Source organism: Brienomyrus brachyistius, chromosome 8, assembly GCF_023856365.1.
Source record: "Brienomyrus brachyistius isolate T26 chromosome 8, BBRACH_0.4, whole genome shotgun sequence".
In the NCBI taxonomy this organism is placed as follows: domain Eukaryota; kingdom Metazoa; phylum Chordata; class Actinopteri; order Osteoglossiformes; family Mormyridae; genus Brienomyrus; species Brienomyrus brachyistius.
In genome coordinates, this window is record NC_064540.1 from 22,995,041 (window position 1) to 23,013,507 (window position 18,467).

Genomic DNA, 18,467 nt, shown 5'->3' on the forward strand with positions numbered 1-18,467 from the left:
CCACCGTGTATAGTGATCAGAGCAGGGGACTTTGCATTCAGTCGTAGTCCCTCATATTCTTTATTAGGGCTATTTTTCTTTCAAGTGTCCAGAGATATTTTTCAATTTCCAGGATAAGTGTGGCGTCATCAGCATGTTGTGGGTCGTTACTGTTTCTTCTATCAAACTTGAGTCCATAGTTGTCTTCTTCCAGCCCAACTTTACTCATCAGGCCTATATTTTTTTGCATATTTGCATATGCAGACAAACTATAATGACAAAATACAATCATGTCTTGCTTTACTTGTCTGGAACTAATCAATTTCCCAAATTCCATCCAGTTTCTGTCACGTCTAGAGATTTTTTATAAGAACGAGATTCTGGTTTTGGTACCTCCATTGAGAACATTCCATAGTTTCACATGGCCAGCACAATGCAAGACGTAACTGTAATCAATAGTGTATAGTTTATTCGTCTGTAAAATCAACGTTTAGAAAATTGTTGCTAAATACGACACTAGATGGCAGTGTTTTATTACAAAGAAGGTCCAGACAGAAAACGGACCTTTGTGTTGCGTTTCTTCTGTGTGTTGTGGGAAAAAGTTCACAGAGTTCAAGCAGCTGGGAAGTTACTTATCGGAAGGGGAGGAATTTTGGACGGCTTTGCTCCAGAAAAATTCAGGTTATGAAATTTAATTAGAAAGAATTCAAATCAAGAGAATAGTTACAAACTTAGATACTAATATCACGGATTATTTTACTAAATTTAGGGCGGGAGTACTTGGAGTTAAAAACTGAAAGGCTGGAAGGGTGACAAGTTTTAGTCCTTTTGCCTCGAAGTCTTCTACGTGGTCGTCTATCAGACTTAAATCTCCTATGTGTTGTGGCAGACTGAATGCAGCCCTCCCATATTATTTCTTGAATCAATGGTGCATTGTGCACATCTCTTATGCAGTCAGCGGGAAAAATAAGGAAACCAGGAACCTCGGATGGGTAGCGCCCAGTCTGGCTGAATAGATAGTGGGTTTGGTTTATTGTGAGTCAATGCGAGGGTGTCACCCTGATCCAGAGCGGTCTGATGGGGGTCGAACCTCCTCTCCAGCAAATTATATGCTTGAGCCCCCTCCCCACTAGAGTGCGGGGGCTTTTCCGCACTCCAGCAGGACTCGAATAACGGGAACACTGCGCTGTCAGCATGAATCTGTCTGTCGTTGATGCCAAACCAACAGCATCAATAGCACAGAAAACCGACAAATTATGAATATATCTAACTATACATCGCTTGTGTTCTTCGTCTTCCTTTTAGTGAACTGAGTGATTTCCTTTGAATGTAGTCATTTTCAAATAGGTTAATTAATGGATCTTTATAATAATTCGCTTCCTGTGTGCAATAAATGGAACAATTTTCTATATAAAAAAAGAATCCCGCCAAATATACTTAAGTCTTCTTATATGTAATTTCAATATTATTCTTTCCGCGACAAATTATGCCCAGTTCGAGTACAATTCCCACTTTGCCAAAACCCTCCATCGCATATCTGGACTGGGGACCGATCCAAACTCGGGTGACACGATAGTACATACAAGTGAAAACGTCATGAAAATTTTGTCTGTATGAAATACAATCCTTTTTTGGCAACCAAGCAAAAGCACTATGTATAGCGACTACAATCCTATACTGGTACTCGAAAATCCATTTTTACAGCAAGACCACGTAATATTAAAATCAGCCTATAGTCTGACAATGCACGGCCTATCTGCCAGCCCACTGTGACACAGTGACATCTTTATGTTTTTCATTCTATGGCAGATAAGCTTTTAAACTTATCATAGACTATGCGAGTCCAGCTGCTATGGGTTTATTATTTGAGATTCCCCACTTTGCAACGATTTAATAGTGTTTTAACTTCCTCTGTATAACCAAACGACTAAACTTTCCACTGTTTTAATGCGGTTAGTACATGCTTAAAGTGTCCTGTTGAGAAAAATCGGGGGAAAAAATCAGCTGGACGAAAGAATTTGGCGTAATTTATTTAAAGAGGTTTGTTCTACTCTGCAGTCCTCGGGACGGAAGGAGGTCTTGGAGCCGGAGATTCAAAGGGGTCGAACTTCATGTGTGTGTAACCAATTACTTAAAGTGCAGTCCTTTGGCATCAATACCCATATAATTTGAGTGAGCTGCTTCTCAACACTAGACGCGTTATCAGAGGAACGGTACATAAACGTTAAACTAACAGAGATATCTATCAGCTAGATTAGGGTCATCTCTGTGTGATCGGTGGTTTTAAAGCATTTGGAAAACTTAATTTTATTATGTAAATAGATAGTCTGGCCTATAAAAGAATAGAAGCTAAGCGGTTTCATTTTTATAATAAACAGTAAATAGTTCAAGTCTGGTAAAGCCACATTTTGTGGCGTTATCTCTGCAGTGCAGGTAGTGTTGACGCAGTCTCCGGACTCCAGCTGAAATCTGTGTCTTTCTGAGCTCATGCCCCTGGTGTTTTCGAGCGGACACAACAACGCCACTGAAGGTCGTATCCGTGGCTAGTGGGGCTCCGCTTGCTCGCCTCTGCTTGCTGCGGTGTATCGCTGGCGCGTTTCCAGCGTCTGGATCTTCACCAAGGTTGCTGCTGAAGGGCTGGAAATGACCGTGCAGCTGCTGGCCGCGGTCGCTTACCGGGTGACCGTCCAAGAGCTGGCCTCGGGTGCTTACTGGATTGACTGTCCAAGGTCTGGCGGTCGCCCTAATTCGGGACAAACCCCCAAACTTAACCACGGACCCGGGGACTCGGGACCTGAAGCAATGGGACGTAGCGGGAACCAAAAGAAGCGGTTCTGCATTCTAAAGATCTGATGGCAGGAGCTGAACCGTCATAAATTAGGAATCTGAACGCTGGGATTGCATAGAAAAGCCCACAGGGACACTTAACTTATAGGAACGGAAGCCATTTCACAGAGGGTGACAAAATTATGATTTCTAGTTTTTGATGAAAGCAACAAGAACGTAGTTAGTGTGACGGCTAAAGAGTGGTCAGTGATCTAAAGAAGGAAGACTCCGCAATGCTGTGTAGATGTAAAGGCTGGGAATGATCACGTCGCAGCGTTGACGTCTCATCTCGGTCGATATCTGTCCCACACGGGAAAGCTTCAGCGTACAACCCTGAGAGGGGGATACGTGCTCGTTGCCCGAGTCCTAGGTGACAGAAAATATTTTTTAAATGGTATTTTGTACAGTAGCTCCGCAGCTTGATGTTTTGGTATTATTTGCTATTTTAAGGGTTTATAACAGGGTCGTCCAACGTGCTGTTAAATATAATTTATGTCCTATTAAGGAAATAAAGAATAAAAAAAAACATTTTATAAAGGGAAACGGATAAAATGAGGTTATTACGTATTTAATGAAACATGGGGGAGTTTGCTTATTGTCAACCAAATGCAATTTCTTACAGAGGACCAGCTACAAAACCCTGACCCACCCACAGCTGTGAGTAATGCTGCTAGAATCCCTCCAACATTCCTTTTTTTGTTTGCCCCAGAGGATGGAACGGCTGCTGTTGCCAGGGGGGGATCTCATTGTCCAATTGTGGAATAGCGGAATTGCAGACCACAGGGGGATTACCATGGGACTGCGCGACTCAGTCTGCAAATCAGGCATCCGTCTGCTTATGACTCTGATGGACTGTTGATTTGATGTACCTTGGTGGTAATTTATGATGCGTCTGGCAGAATGTAATTGAACCGGGCAGAAAATGCCGAATTTGTCAGCAGTTATGATAGACATGTGTCTGACACTGAGAATCTTTTGACGCATTTTCAAAAGTCCTTGCGACCAAACAATATGTTGTGGTCTAGGGCAGAGCGTATGCGGCTGCAGCCCTGCAGGAGAAGCAGCAGCAGATGGCAGGCCTATCGGCCTCCCATGGACTCCCCACTCTGCTTCCTTTGTCCCAGGTGGCAGAGCCCTGGGGATGTGATCATAGCTTGTCAGGGGTGGTGGTGGGGGGCGGGGCAGAGTAAAGAGGGGGTGGGGTCAGACGCGGCCAATGGAAGACCCCCATGACAATGATTCATCAGCTGGCCAACAGAAAACCTCGCTTTATTGAGACAGGTTAGTGCTCACAAACCAATTTCCTTTAAAAAATCCTACACAATAAATTAAAGGAAAATGAAATAAAAAAATGTTAAACATTATGTAACAAGCAGGGAAGGGAAAAAGTCTACATAGACCTTTATGGACATAGCATGTTTCTGCAGCATTTAAAATGGGGTTTATGGTTCCTTCAGTACACATCAAGCAGACCTTCAGGCAGCATGGAGGTGCTTCCGGAGTGGGGTGGTGAGACTGGGCTGCTTCCTCAGCTCATTTTCTAAAACCATCAGCATGGTTCAGCATGTGTGCAGTCCAGGGAGGTGGGGAGGGGGGGTAGACACCCAAATTCAGCTGTGGCTGGTTACCTGTGCTTCAACGGGGAAATCCAACCTCATGACTCCCCATAAGTAAAAAATAACATTACCTGTATCATCCTTGTATTTTTATATCTATTTTTCCAATGGGAGAATGAATGTGATGGCTTTTGAGTTGGTGGGGGTCAGTGGATAGAGCAGTGGTGGGTAGAGGGGTGAGTGTAGTCATCTTGCATGTGATGATACAGTAGCAGATGTGGTCTTTGTCTGTGATGGTACAGGTGTGGGCGTGGTTTGTATGGTTCTGATGATGCAGCACTGAGCTTGGCAGTTCGGTCTGCGGATGTGGTGAGCACAGAGATGTGTGTGGATACTGTGGGTATGTTAGGTTGAGACAATGGAGTGTAGCAGAGGTAGGAGAGGGCATAGTAGATGTATCTCATACGCAACCGAGCTTTAAAAGTGCTCATGCTAATCCCAGAACTGGGTGCATCGCAACAAGAACATTTCTATTTTCGCATCTGATTCCTTTTTTCCACCGTCAAGCCACCTGGCTGAGATGATCCTCCTAGCGCAGGCTGAATTCGGTCAAGAGCAGCCTCCCAAGCGTATAACTCCTGACAGCATTTGAGATTAACTAAAAACCAGGATGATATTTTCAGTCCGGCTGGTTCACAACGTTAGCGAGCAAAGCTGTAATTTATCCTTGGGTTAGGCGGCCTGTTTATTTTCATACATATAGGCTGCATTTAAAAAAATGACGAGGTGAAAATCGAACTACTTGTCTGTCTTGCTACGTTTAGGCTACATATTTTGTGTGAATCATTCAGGCAGTGAAAAGTGACTCTGCTTTGTGTCGAACCCGCTGTGGCTCCCAGGTAGGAGACCGCACCAATGTTGTCCCTCCTGAGACTGGTGTCCACTTACATGGTGGCCAGCTGGGAATATGTTTCCTGCTCCTCCAGCCTGTCTGATGACTGGGCTTAGGTGATGATTTGGTGAAAGCAGACGGTTGAGGTATCTAATTATGAATTGACAGACTTCACAATCTCCTGACTTACCTGCGTGGATCAAAGTTCAATCTTACATACAGAGAGCAAATTTGCAAAGCTCACTCGGATTTGGTTCCCAGTACTGTAACATGCAATGACGATGCCTGACTTTAGGTCATCGGCGGTCTCATCTCAGAAATAACAAAAAAAATGGACTGCCTGAGTTTTGCAAATTTGTTCTTCAAATGTTAGCCTATCTGCTCACATATCAAACTTGTGCCACCAGGGGGTGATGTAAACTCAACTAGTGTGGGGGTGGGGGGGGGGTGCGGGGGGCGGGCAGGTCGGTGGCTGAAGGGAGAAGCCCATCAGACTTTGCTGGAGGTAGCATGTTGAGAAAATAATGTTTACTTTGTTTCGGGTTAAACATGCTTATTTTAGCATCTAGGGTATAGGGTAAATGGGGGTGGGGGGGGAGAGAGAGCTGTGTTTTTATTTCGCGACACATAAGAACACCATGATGTCTGTGTGTGTGTGTGTGTGTGTGTGTGTGTGTGTGCGTGTTGTATTTCATGTTTCTATGGATGTGTGCGTGCACCACCATGCAGGATGGGAGGCCTCATTTAGTCAATAGCTTGATCTCACTGGCAAGGAGAGCGCTGAAGTTGTAGGAGGCGTCTGGGAGCTTGGGGGTGGGGTGAGGGGGCGGGGCCAGCTCTGGGTCGCTCTCGCTGGAGGTGGAGCCCACACTCATGGCACAGACCACTTCTGGCACAGCGCTGGCTGGCGGACATGCCTCGGGTTCGCTGCCTGTCTCGCTGGTGCTGGACACCACTGAGAGCAGGGAGCCTTTGCGGCCCAGCCGGCCTGGCAGGAGCGAGAGGGCGTAATCGGCCACGCTGCCTGCCACGTCCATGCCGCACACCTGGTCGAAGGCGATGAAGCCCACGTTGGCGTTGGCCTCGCACACCACGAAGGAGCCGTCGTTGCGCTGCAGCAGGTCGATGCCGCACACATCCATGCCGAGGATGTTGGACACTTGGATGGCCAGCTGCTTGCCCTGCTCGCTCAACGGGTACATCATCCCGACACCACCTGAAGGGGGCAGCAGAGCACCATTTTGATATTTAATCCAATGCGTTTTCAACACATAGTACCTCCAGCAGACATTGTACCATATCACACACACACACACACACACATCACATTCTCACACTGCTCACACATCAGCTGACCAATACATCTTTCAAGAAAGAGTCAACTATAGAATATTCTGGAGCAGATGGTGTACAGTGGTCACCCACCCAGGGAGCAGTTGCTCTGCATGCGGCCGTCCGTCGAGCAGCGTAGCATAGATCCCACTACACGCCCCCCCACCAAGATCACCCGCACATCCTTGCCGTGGGACTCCTTCACATACTCCTGGAATAGGTAGGGGGCGTCATGCCGGATCAGGTGGCTAAGGTCTGAGAGGTGATGCTTGTCCCGTGCCAGGAAGACAGTCTTTCCTGCATTGGGGGTAAAAGAGGTAGGCATGAAGTCATGAACGTGTCAGACACGCCATAGCGCATAGATTCCACGTAGTGGCTCGCTGACCTCGGTGTCCACGTGCGTTTTTTACCACCACGGGATAGCCCAGCGGCTCCGCCTCATCGATCATCTTGCGGAAATTCTCGTGTCCCCCTGGGAATGAGATGAGACACACAAGACACGCGATGTGAAGACAGGGGCTGGCCTTCTCATGCTGGAAGACACCCACGTCTCTCCCCGTCTTCCCCGACACCCAAGAAAAATCGACAACAAATGAAAACTGAACATCTGGCATTTTCAGGCCCTTTTTGGTATGTTTTCACTGTCCACATAGGGACATTTCTAAGGAAAGTCTGTGTGAAGTTTCTGTACAAAACGACATTCTGATGTAAAATCATGTCCAGGCTGTGCCCCTCTGCATGAAAGGTCACTCAGCACACTTCAGTCCACCACTGAGCTGCAGCTTAAAGTGAGCGAATTACTCTAGCCAATCACTAAGCAGAGGTACCTGAGATGCACCAATACGTCTGAGACACAGGCTTTTTGCGTGTCTCTTGTCCTCATGCTTCTGCATTGGACTCCCAACTGGAAAGGCGGACAGGGAATAGCTGGCTCCTCTTATACATGAAAGCCGTGAGGTCCTCACATCGCCAGTAGTGTCTGGGATGGGGGGGGGGGGGGGTGCTTTCTGATATGCCCAGCCGTCGCAGTTTTAAAAAACCTCGCTTGTGCAGATGGGGGTGCAGGCATAGTGATAGTCACCAGGATGCGTACACCAGCTACTGCAGACGTGTCAACAACTGCTGAGGCTTTGAGTCATCGTGCTGATGCATCTGTATGGAAGCTAAAACTGCATCGCATTAAAAGGGAACAATGTGGTCATTTTCCAGCACATACTTTATGATAGTCTAGGGATATCTGTGCTGTTTTCTCCTGCATTTTACACTTGAAATTGTAAAATAATGTTGCGTTAATAGGCCCAGATTTAAGTCATTCCATCCTTAGGTTTCCAATGGATGACAGCTGGACTGAAGAAACCTGCAAAGTCTTGGTTGAGGAGGTGAAATGACTTCGTGAGGTCCCTCAGTAGATGTTTGAAGACATCTGACGTTAGCTGGAAGCCACTTTGCACCTACCATATGAGAAGGTGTCCGGCAGAGGGACCCCATGGCCGGCCAGCTCCTGGAAGGTCCAGAATTTGTTGACGCAGTTGAGGATGGCTTGGGGTCGGTTCAGCAGCCGGCAGCCCAGCTTCTCCAGGTGCCGTAGCACGGTGATGTCACTGTCTGACTGCACCCAGGGTGTGGGGACCCGCACCACGGCCACCTGGGGGTAGGTCGTCACCAGCTCCTGGTCCACACGCAGCCCTGAAGAACCACCGGGTTGTGTCAGCCCATGTTTGTCCATCTGCCAGGGCTTCAAACACGCCACAGCTTGGATCATGAGGCCCCCCAACAGTTTTAGGATGAAATACTGCTGATGGTTTTAAAACGTTGGGCAGTGCGGCATCGAGGCGATCTGTGGCTGTCCTCTGTCTGGAGACGGGCCAGACACCTCACACACACACAGCTCAGGGTCACATCGGCCCCACACTGCAGCTTAAACCTAGACTGCCAAACACCAGACTCAGTGCCATATACCTTCATACAGACATTACACGCGGTTTGTATGAACAGATGTTAAGCCTGTGGATGTGACCTCTATGTGGTGTGGCCTTGTGGGTCTTTGTGGTGTGACTTTGTGGGGTGTGGTCTTTATGGCATAGTTTTCAGATGGTGCATCTTTTGGAAGGTGGGGTCTTGAGGCCTTGAGAGTATGTGTCTTTGTGGGGGCGTGGTCTTTTCAGGCAATGGCCCTTTGAACGTGTGGTCGTGTCATATGATCTATAAATTAAATACTACTACAGATGGGTAACAGGCATGCAACAGAATCAGAGGGTGTCTGCGTTTACAGTTACGGTGACCATATGCATTCAGCTGCAGCCAGGTGTCCATTTACAAGGACAAACATGAAACAAAGTACAAATATGGATGATAAAAGAGGAGGGTACTGGGAGACAAAACTGGTAAGGGTAACATGGGAATGTACAGAGAAGCAAAGGGCCATCAATGGGTAAAATAAGGCTTTAGGGTGACACTAATACAAGAGTCCCCCAGAGTCACTGCCCTTTACTGTCTGACACTGGTACTGGAGTCCACCAGAGTCTCTGCCCTTTACTGTCTGACACTGGTACTGGAGTCCACCAGAGTCTCTGCCCTTTACTGTCTGACACTGGTACCGGAGTCCACCAGAGTCTCTGCCCTTTACTGTCTGACACTGGTACTGGAGTCAGCCAGAGACTCTGCCCTTTACTGTCTGACACTGGTACTGGAGTCCACCAGAGTCTCTGCCCTTTACTGTCTGACACTGGTACCGGAGTCCACCAGAGACTCTGCCCTTTACTGTCTGACACTGGTACTGGAGTCCACCGGAGACTCTGCCCTTTACTGTCTGACACTGGTACTGGAATCACCCGGAGACTCTGCCCTTTACTGTCTGACACTGGTACTGGAATCCCCCAGAGACTCTGCCCTTTACTGTCTGACACTGGCACTGGAATCCCCCAGAGACTCTGCCCTTTACTGTCTGACACTGGCACTGGAGTCCCCCAGAGACTCTGCCCTTTACGGTTTGGCTCTGGTAGTGGGGTCTCCCACTACCTTCCCTTACCTTCTGTACAGAAATACATCTTATTTTATTTTGTATGCTAAAGGCTACCGGCCCGCGGACACTGCGTTTGTGTTTGCCACCAGGCATGTGGCAGACAGGGACGCCACAGCTGCACTGACAAAAATCATCTTCTCGAGCTGGGTGCACTTGCACCAAACAGATGAATCCATAGGACCTGGTGCAGAGGGTCATAGGTCTAGTTGTGAGCCACCATAACAGGTAAGCTGTAAAATGTCATAGCTTTTGCACACCATCAGTCACAGCAGAGATGAACAGCGCCATTATGTGATGGACGGGCGATGTTGTCATAGCTTAAGCTAATGTCTCTGGCTTAGGGGGCCAAATAAATCAACCGGCCGCCCTTTCTCTGTTGAAGTGGAGAAGACAGGCTATTTGTCAGTGATGCGAGGCAACAGCCAGGGCACCAAGGAAACTGTGCCAGCCAGGAGATGGACCTCTGGTTGCTGGGCAGGGCTGGGACTGGGGCTCACTGGGCTGCAAGTCGTGGTCTGTTGCTATAAATAATGGGGGTGCGAGATTCGGCACCTTTCAGCAACAGCAGCGTATCCAACTAGACTGTTGTCCCCAACAAAGTCCCCAAGCAAAGCAACTTCATACACCGAATAATACCCAAATCAGAGACACAGAGTGTCCAGGAACCCAGGGAGTGGCTGGGGGGGAGGTGAGATTCTTTGGACGCTTAATTACATGTCAACAGCAATCGTGAAATAGCCCATCCACATGTGAAGCATTTCTGTGCCATGCGCCCATAGCCTATCCCAGTGCATAGGACACCCCCACCACCACGATTACCCCCCCTGGAGAGGCTGAGTCGACAAACGGACCCCACGGGACCGCTGCAGCGGAAGGCATCTGCATGCTGATGAAGGCATCCAAGGAAACTTTCCAGTATGACCGGAACGCGAGAAGCTCCAGCAGATCTGCGTCTCCATGTATCTCCGCGTGACCTAAGACGCTGCCCCTATGGGAAATTTCCATCGCATTTATTTACATAAATTAAAAGCCTGCAGACCTTTTAAAGAGCGAAACGACTGCATTCATTCCTGCCTTGAGGCGACTGCATGGTGGAATCAAGAGTAACATCCAAGGGGAGAGATCACGGCAGTGCCTTGAGTTCTCCATGTTCAGATCCTGCTCTGACGCCCCCAGCTGGGGAAATGCCAGTCTGATTTTAGTATTACGGCCCCATTAATACGTGCTCTTTTATCTAATAAAATTTACATGCCCCCCCCCCCCCCCCATTTAAAACCTGCCCCCCACCAGCCTCCACCTGCCAGTCACCTTGAAAACAGCAGGTGAGGTGTGGCTGCCCCATTCAGGCGGGAATGCGGAACCGACCTCAAACTGGACCTTAATCTGGGATGTGAAGACGCTGCTTGCTGCAGGTCCCTAAGTCCCACCTGGGTAGTGATCATGGGCCAGCGACCCAGTCACTGTCCCCGTGGTCATGGACACTTTCTGCCGGCTTGCACAGCCCCTACTTGGCTGTTCTGCCGGACAGAAGGCTGCCGCGTTCTGCACAGACCACATGAAAATGACACCAGTGGGATGGGGGCGGTGGTCCTAAAGAAACACCTCTCTCCTGCGGACTCAGCTACTAAATGAGGTCCTTGATCAATAATGTACCCACTGTCATTGGTGCCGTGTGTGTGTGTGTGTGTGGCGGGGGGGGGCACACAGCCTTCCCTCCTAATCTGCATCACTTTTTCCCCCAGTAAACAAGACGAGGCTATTTCGATCCCCCTAACACACACGCACCACAGTAGCCCCAGGACCCTCACCAGATTTTTAAGTGCTCCATCTCATGTCCTGAAAAAACAGACCCCACCTCCGGCTCCACCACCCAGTGTCATAATGGACATGTGTGAAAATAAAGTTTTCCTCTCCATTCCTCTTTAGTGCAAAGTGCCCTTTGGACCTCCAAACAGTGACTACTGCATACCCCTCACCCGTCAGGCTTATAGCTCAGAGCATTATCTCGCTTCAGTCAGCATCCCTATTGGTTCTGCCTGGTTTTATATCGCGGACTCTTACGCTCATGCGGAACCATATGTGAGACTGAAAATCACGCTCAGTTTCAGAGCACTCCTGACCATCCTGAATGTCGAATGAGATAGATCCTGCGCAAAATGTCTCTCGGGAAATCGAAAAATCACAAATGAAAAACCCTGAGTTGTTGGGCAAGCTGGGGGCACCGCGTTCAACTTGGAAGTTAAATCATATGCACGTCCGCCCAGTCGCCACCGCATCACCCACATGCCCTGTTTGAACGCGAAAGCTGCGGCACCTAACGCCAGTCCTGACCGGTATAGCTGTAAAAGTCGAAGGCTGCGACCTTTACGGTGGGAAAAGCAATGAAAGACCGCTCCCCTGCCCAAGAGGGACACGCTACGTGGAAATGCATCAGCGAAAAGACAGGACTCGCACCTCATGCAGCTGAGGTGCGTGTCGCGCGATGAACGCCTTACAGCCTCCTTAACATCCATCCATCCATCGATCCATCTATCTATCTATCTATCTATCTATCTATCTATCTATCTAAAAATGACGTGCGCCGCTCTTTTTTTTTACCGCAATAGCACAAGTTAAGCGAATCGAAACAATTAACATTTTCACATCATTTGCATCATAAAAGGTAGGTTTCCTAAATGTCCGTTCACAACCTGTGTGTACGTGCTACACGTTTCCATGTCTCCGTAAGGCACCCTGAGACGCGCGAATTATTTCAGGTGCCTGCTGCAGATGGTCCTTCCTTCTACCGACGGCCGTCACTGAAACTAATTGCATAGTAAAGTGCATGATAATGTCCAGTGGCGTGATAAAAGAGAAAGGCGGGACCTTCATAAAACGAGATTTTTAACAAAAAAAATAAATAAAAGAAACAAACAGCGCCCATTTTGTAGGCTACCCCCCTCCGCCCCCGTTATCCAGACTGGCTTTAGCTGAAAAGGGTTATGCTGTGAAACGGAAGCACTACAGACAGACCCAACCTCAGATAAAACGTGCGCGCACACACACACACACACACACACATTTAATACACAGGTAACACACCCCCGTCTCTCCGGTCACCCCATGCATGCGGAGTGGAAAAAGGCAGCAGCACTCTGACTAGCGCTGCGCTTACCTAGCTGCCCCCCGGTGATGGTGAGCACAATCTGATCCATGAGCAGCGAGCGGAACTCAACATCATCCTCGGCGCAGCGCTGTCTCAGAGCCCGCAGGATCTGAACCTGCGGGTATTCCTGGCTGATGCGCCGGTCTGTTACGAACCACACCCGGGAGCACATGGCCTGGGATGCCAGGTTCTGCCGCAGTCGGGGTTTTGCGAGGGAGAGGGGTCCAGGGTCGAGGGACAGGGGGGACGAAGAAGAATAGCAGGATGCGGTCAGAGTCGGACGGTCGGAGGTCTGCTGAGGTTAAAACGGTTGGGTTCTCGGTCTGCCGGACTTCGACTAGGAAAATTTAACAGAGATTCCTGCACACGCTTGAAGTTTGCATCCGCGTTATTCCCGGTTAGTCGGTTCAGGGTCCTGATAAAGTGCAGCGAATTTCCGACTATCTAAGCCAAAGAAGGTCAAAGGGACTAGCAAGCCCGTTTGTCTGTGGTCTCCGGTGGGTTTTTGTTCTTCTTGCTGGGTCTGTCCCGTTCGAGCTGCGCTTCTCCACGACCACGGCTGCTTTGTGAATGCCTGGCTGCCTACCTACCGGATGGAGCAATCAATTTCTAGCGCTGATGCGGTGAGAACAAAGCTGGACACAATCTGTCTCGAACCCCCCAGTCTAACGTAATAACTTACTGTCTAACTGGAAACAAAGTAGCCGCCTGGAGAAAAAGAAAGACAGAAAAGATCAAGAAAAACTAGAAAATGGAGGCTATGATGACCGACATGGACGCGCTGCTAAACCTGTCCGACCGTCTTGCGGTAAATGTACCGCCCCCCGGCTTTCCACGGTTATCGGTGCTGAAATAATAAATAAATGATGTAGCTACGTTGAGTTCATCCTTGCCCACCTTCCCTTCGCCTGGGTTGCCAGATATTTTTAAAAACCTCCCCAGTGGTGGATTTAAACCATGTAGCCTAATTTAAAACAGGTTTTCGCTACTTGTTTAAGTTAATTAGGCCTACAATTCGTTTTTTATCTCACCGTTATTTAGGCCATATCAAATAACAAGCTGTACAATTCACAACTTTTTTTTCCTGCGTAGTTTATATGAATAAAATTATTCGGTTTAATTCAGTTCAACACTCAGAATTCTAGCCATGCCACGTGTAATGAAGAGGTCCACGCTAAAACAGCAATATACCCCCTGGTCTCTTAAATTACATTTCTGTCTAGTGTCTTTGATATCACTATAACGCAAATTACCAACGTAAGGGAAAATTTTTTATATAGAAAATGGCTTTCTTTACAGCTGCCCCTTCCCTATTTTATGTTATGTACTTAATACATTTTTGTAAAATTTAAAGAGAGCAGGATGCCCGTCTACTCCCACAGACTCACCTCACCTCACAACCATCAGCGTCAAATGAGTTCGCATTGATCGAGTTTCCCATATCTGGCAACCTCCCTCTGTCTCTGCCCCATCCGCCCCCCCTCCCCCCATTTGGAACTCTCCCTCTCCGCGTCCTCCAACAGAAGCAGCCAATGGACTCCCCCCGGTGTTGCCTGTCCTCCAACCAATCGTGGTCCACACACAAGTGCTTGCATGAGTGTCGGTCGCTCCCGCCTTCCCCAGCTCCGCTACCATTCCTCTCTTTTCCGTCTAAATACTTGAATCTTGGATGACATTGATTGGATGTTTATTTGCATTTGCGGTGCAGCACATAATCTATCCTATGAATGTCACTGAGGAAAGTTTTGTTTTCCAGATCTGGGATAAATAAACATTATTTGTTCATGTCACAACTTCTTCAGGCTTGACAACAATAAGACGGGAGGTCTATGGGTAGCGAACACAAAGATGATCATGAAACGGTTTGTGCATGCATCTTTTTAGCCAACTGTTAAATATAGCTTAATATAGACTGAGTACGGTGTTTATATGTGGCAAATTCACTTCTCTTTAGAGTAACTTCTGAGAAAACGCGCCACAAATTATGTGGTTATATAGGGAGATACACGTGTAAATGGACTATAGTCACCACCCAAAATACAAGCAACCATGTCCTGTATAATTTTTTGAATTAATAATAAACGTTCTTGACGTTTTTGAGCAAAGCTAAGACGACCATCACTAAAGACCTCGACATTTCATGTGATAAATTATTATAAAGCGGTAATCGTATGGTAGGTTAACTGGAGCCTACATTTTTCATAGGCATTTGCTATATATATGTGTGTGTGTGTGTTTGTAAGGAGTTTTTGGAAAGAAAATATAGCCTACTATTTCATATACAATTTCATACAATATACATATATATATAAATATATATACACACACACACACAACATTAACGGTATGTTCCATTCCACACAACAAATGCCAGCCATCGCAAAGGAGAAGCGCAGAGGTCCGCGGGAATCTGACAGACAAACCAGGATTATAAATGTGTAGGCGGTCTTCCTGTGAATTGAGCCAATGGGAGAAGAAGGGTGTGTGGTGGGCGTAGCCTATGACCGCTGTCTTCCCCTTAACGCCTCGTGAGAGAAAGAAAGTCTGGGACTGAGAGCTGAGGGGGGGTGGGGGCGGTGGTGTCCGCCTCGATCTTGCGACTCGCCCGAACCGGTTCAGACTGGGTACGGGGAGGTCTGCTGAATACTGACGCCGCAGCGAATGATTAAATGTTGGGGAAGAAAATAACTACCCTTGCACCAGCACATTGGTTTGTAAGCGAGATGGGGAACGCTGCTGGTACAGACGGATAGGGGGGAAAAAGCAGAGGAACTAAGCAGCTGTTGACATCATTTGAAGTGTCCGTAACAGACAAAGGAAGCCTCTCTCTGATCCAATAGTACAGTTATACTTAGTAGTATTGTGTTCCATATAACGGGATATCTGGCTATCGTTTACGTGAGACTCCTGAAGGTTGTCGGGGGTAACTCATCGTAAATAATATTATCCACCAGTCCATTGCCTTGCGGTATTAAGTTTCAGTGTCCGATAGATGGTGGACATATTATTGGAAGAAAACACTAGCGCCACGTAACGCCAACCCCGATTCTACCTTACGATTTTACAGGAATGCGCAAAAACAAATGTGCTTTGGAGCAAGTCGAAAAGCGCGTCATTCTTAACCACGCTAAGTTCTGCACAAAACTAATCACTGTTGATAAATGAGAAATTGTGTGTAAATTGTTCATGTGTCAAATTGGTGTGTCTTTAATCTGTCAGGCTACACGATCTGAGGTATTGCCAGTTGTCGTTTTATTTAAAGTAAGGAGTTTTGGAAAGAAAAATAGCCTACTCTTTCATATGCAGTTTCATACAACATACAAGTACAACTGAAGTACTGTATATTAATTGCCAATGGCTGTTCAATATGTAATTATGGATAAGTTATATGCAGAGCATAACTTTGAGTTTGCTGTTTTGTGGTAGATTTGTCATGCGCAGTCCTTGCGATGATGCTGTGGTTTTAAGCAAACTATTTTTGTATTCTCTTGAAATCATTTATGACATACTGCAGTTCAGGCGAGCATTTTAAGCAGATAAGTGGTGTAATAAAAAGGAAATATTTTCTCAGATAAATTGAAAAGTGAGTGGAAATGGTAAAAACGGCTAATTATTTGAACAATCTAGTCAAAATGTGCTGAACCGCCACATTTACTAAATTTCTGTTTAGGTCAGTATCTCCATCATCGGCTTTAGCTCGCTAAAATAGCCTCACCGTGTGGCCAATCTCTGCTATACTTGAGGAGAGGATGTGGTTCAGTGGAAAGTAAATTCGACCGGCTTAAATTAGGAAGTATCTGTTTTGGTATTAAATTAGACGTAACATACTGATAAAGTGTGACATCGCTTACTCTAAAAATAGTAATGAGTTATAGGTGTCCAAGAAAAGCAATGCAAGACTTCCACTTTTCCGTGAAAGCCTTCCACTAATGACTGAAGCTGTTTATGTAATATTTTGCAAAAAAAGATATGACACGAGGATTACTGTCTTTTTCAACTACGGATTGTAAACAATTGTCAACGATTTTACAAAGAGAAGCATTTGCAGTGCCATTTAATGATACATTGCATGCTTAAGTGATAAAACTTACGTCATACTATTATTGCACATTTTATTATTCCATGCCATGATATATCTCCTATTCAAAAATGTATTCAGTTTTATGTGAAGAAATATATAGTGCCGTTTAGTTCTCTTTATTCCATTGCGAAGCTGAGTAGGTAGTAAACATTACATTACTCTATTTAGTTTAATTATTCGTTCAATGCAGTTCGTCCGTATAGACTGAAATCCTGCACGTACTTTTAACTGCCCCAAATTACTGTCGCTTGAAATGATTGTTATATTTTCGCCTGGAAAAGCTGTTGGCATTAAGGCTAAAGGATGCTTAAACATTTTAATCTATAAAGGACCTGAATTGTGAGTGGGGAAAAAAGCAGGATAAAGTGTTTGCGTCTTGTATGCATACAAGCATTTCAAGTACGTGCTCATGATGTTAAGAAATGATTTTTACACAATCTGACTTGAACAGGCGTTGATATGGTGGAATGTAGACAGTAGCACCTAGTTGAAGAACGGTCTAGCTGCAGACGCCTGTAGAGTGGAGATCCACCAGAAATACGTCATCTCCACAAGAAAAACATGATCACAACTCTGTGTTACAGCGAATGAACCCTAACCCTAACCCTAACCAGAGCTCCACTTGGAGTTGGAGAGAAATAATCAAACGCACCATAAGTCCTTAAAGATCACGTGTTTCCTGTGGAGATGACGTATTTCCGGTGTTTCTCCACTCTACAGGCTTCTGTAGCTAGACCCTCTTGCTTAGTTGAGCAAATCGGAGCACTGACAGGCTGTGGGTTCTACAGCAAGGCCAGATGTCATTTTTCCCTTTTTGTACCCAATTACTGCCCACCGTGGTTAGGAGGTACCTCCTACCCAGCCATCTGAAACACATCCTTTATTGCTTGGACAGCAACACCAGCTTGGACAGCAAATCAGGTGCTGTATGAATAGTAACGCAAAGTGGAGCGAAACTGTTGTTGGCTGGGCTTGGTGCTCCTGAAAATAACAGGGATAAGGGATACCACTGATTTTCATTCCGATCCAATATAATCAAATACCAAGGTTGGTATCGCCAATACCGACCCTAATCTTCTACTATTTTTGTGGCAATTACAATGGGAAATAACAGCACAATACTTGAATAGTTTGCAAAAAAATGTGATATTTATAAAAAATAAAAAGGAATTGAGAAATTTACCTAAAATAAAGTATAGCCAAACAGAACGTGTTATGTACCAATACGTCATCAAATATGTTGGTGGCATATTCATATTGCCCCTAGTTATGTCATCAGCAGTGGTTGGCAGGGTTCCGCTAACCGCTAATTAACTAAGGTAACTTTTTCTTTAGCAATTAGCATTACCGCTAACTTTGAGAACTGTAGCGGACTAATTAGCTTCTGCTAATTTAGTTCAGCTAACTGTAAATCCGCTAACATTTTTTTTCCACAGGTAAACTGAGTAAAGTTTAATGGTCAAAAACGTTTGTAAACTCTAAAGTTTAAAGGCTGACTGTAAACGCAAAACGTGATTGGTCGATAACTTGTCGATTTAAGATAATTTGGGCTAAAGTAAGTGAAGTATGGGACTGAAGTGTTAAAAGGGTTAAAAATGTATCTCTCTGGGTATGTTTTTAAATGATTCAGAGCC

At 46.3% G+C, this 18,467-nt stretch overlaps 1 protein-coding gene across 1 annotated transcript; it reads right to left on the reverse strand.

The window, feature by feature from the left end:
• Positions 1-5,724: 5,724 nt before the first annotated feature.
• Positions 5,725-13,648, reverse strand: LOC125747787 (beta-citrylglutamate synthase B-like). The gene is made up of 5 exons (XM_049023280.1): positions 12,762-13,648; positions 8,041-8,271; positions 6,971-7,057; positions 6,679-6,882; positions 5,725-6,469 (listed from the first exon to the last, which is right to left on the reverse strand). The coding sequence occupies exons 1-5, from the start codon at positions 12,922-12,924 to the stop codon at positions 5,994-5,996; spliced, it is 1,161 nt and encodes a 386-aa protein (XP_048879237.1). The 5' UTR covers positions 12,925-13,648; the 3' UTR covers positions 5,725-5,993.
• Between the last annotated feature and the right edge of the window lie 4,819 nt (positions 13,649-18,467).

Bases quoted from the DNA above. Each gene is read 5' to 3' on its own strand.
- LOC125747787 (XM_049023280.1), bottom strand. From the start codon at position 12,924: ATGTGCTCCCGGGTGTGGTTCGTAACAGACCGGCGCATCAGCCAGGAA. The intron at 6,883-6,970 runs GTCAGCGAGCCA...CCCCCAATGCAG, and splicing joins AAACGCACGTGGACACCGAG to GAAAGACTGTCTTCCTGGCA. The intron at 6,470-6,678 runs GTGGGTGACCAC...TGCCCCCTTCAG, and splicing joins GCAGAGCAACTGCTCCCTGG to GTGGTGTCGGGATGATGTAC.